At 36.2% G+C, this 1,148-nt stretch overlaps 1 protein-coding gene across 1 annotated transcript in view; it reads left to right on the top strand.

The window, feature by feature from the left end:
- Positions 1–1,148, top strand: part of LOC119589490 (acyl-coenzyme A thioesterase 9, mitochondrial-like) — a gene marked incomplete in the record, with an annotated part of 17,787 nt that overhangs the window by 14,603 nt on the left and 2,036 nt on the right. The window contains 2 exon segments of the mRNA XM_037938092.1: positions 699–786; positions 935–1,085. Coding sequence (XP_037794020.1) covers positions 699–786; positions 935–1,085 — 239 coding nt within the window.

The following is a 1,148-nucleotide window of genomic DNA, read 5'->3' as shown; positions in this document are numbered from 1 at the left end:
AATATCAGTATTAGCTGTGGTTAATATTGAATTAGTCTTCTTGTCCCATACATATTGACAGATGATTTTATACGAACAGGAAGTATGGCTTTTTGAAAACATGTGTCTGTCCTCCTTCCAAGTAAAAAACATTAACTGTACCCATGTCAGAGAGGTGTTTTTTGAGATGCTGAAGGTATTATAAAAAGGATTGCAAGGAACATGCTTATCAATACATTGCCTAGAAGGGAAGTGCATATTAAAAGAATTGCTGTATATTTTCCTGGAATTAATAAAGTGGGAAAACAGTAGAAGGAATTAGGAGAAATAGAGATTGCCAAGACCCCACCCTACTGAGTGACTTTGATCATGTAGGATAAGTAGCCAAAATTGAGGGTTCATTAGAACATTAGTGGTAGGATGAATTCCAAATGCATACTTTATGGTTAGAGTTTGGATATCATACACAAATAGCGTTAGCTTTTTCTTACTTTCCTCTCCTTTTTATAGGTTTTGAAGGTTGTGCACTCTCTACAAAACTTGAAAAATACATGTATATACAAAATTTATATGAGAGGAAGTAAAACACCCCATCTAATTTTTAAGAACATGTCAACCTCTTTCCTTGTATTTGTATTTGTTCAACTTGTGTATATATATTGTTCAGAATGTCACATCTTGGTCGGTATTTTGCATACTAATTGCGGTCTGTTCCACAGCAAACAAAGGCCACGCATTCTCCACATAGATGACATCATGTTCCGTCGACCAGTAGAGATCGGGTCGCTCCTGTATCTAAACTCACAGGTTAGTTGTATAAACTTGTGTGAAAATTCTAGATGTCTGACAATTTGCTCTGTATTGTTTTGATAATATTGTGATTCAGTAATATAAACTGTTGAAATAATGAGTTTCTTTCCAATGATATGTTAAAATATCCCCTTTTCACTTCAAGGTTGTGTACACTGAGGGGACACACATTCAGGTCAGCACAAAAGCAAGTGTGATGGATGCTGTAACCTCAGAAATCAATCTCACAAACATTTTCCACTTCACTTATGAAGTGTTGCGACCTGGTCCAACTGTCTTGCCTCGAACTTATCATGGTCAGTTTGATAGACAGATGCCTTAATCCACCGTCACCAGGAAAATGTTGTGTTCACTGTAGT

The sequence above is a fragment of the Penaeus monodon genome, chromosome 25, assembly GCF_015228065.2.
Source record: "Penaeus monodon isolate SGIC_2016 chromosome 25, NSTDA_Pmon_1, whole genome shotgun sequence".
Lineage (NCBI taxonomy): Eukaryota > Metazoa > Arthropoda > Malacostraca > Decapoda > Penaeidae > Penaeus > Penaeus monodon.
The sequence above is the reverse complement of the archived record's forward strand: the minus strand, read 5'-3'. Positions and strand labels throughout refer to the sequence as shown.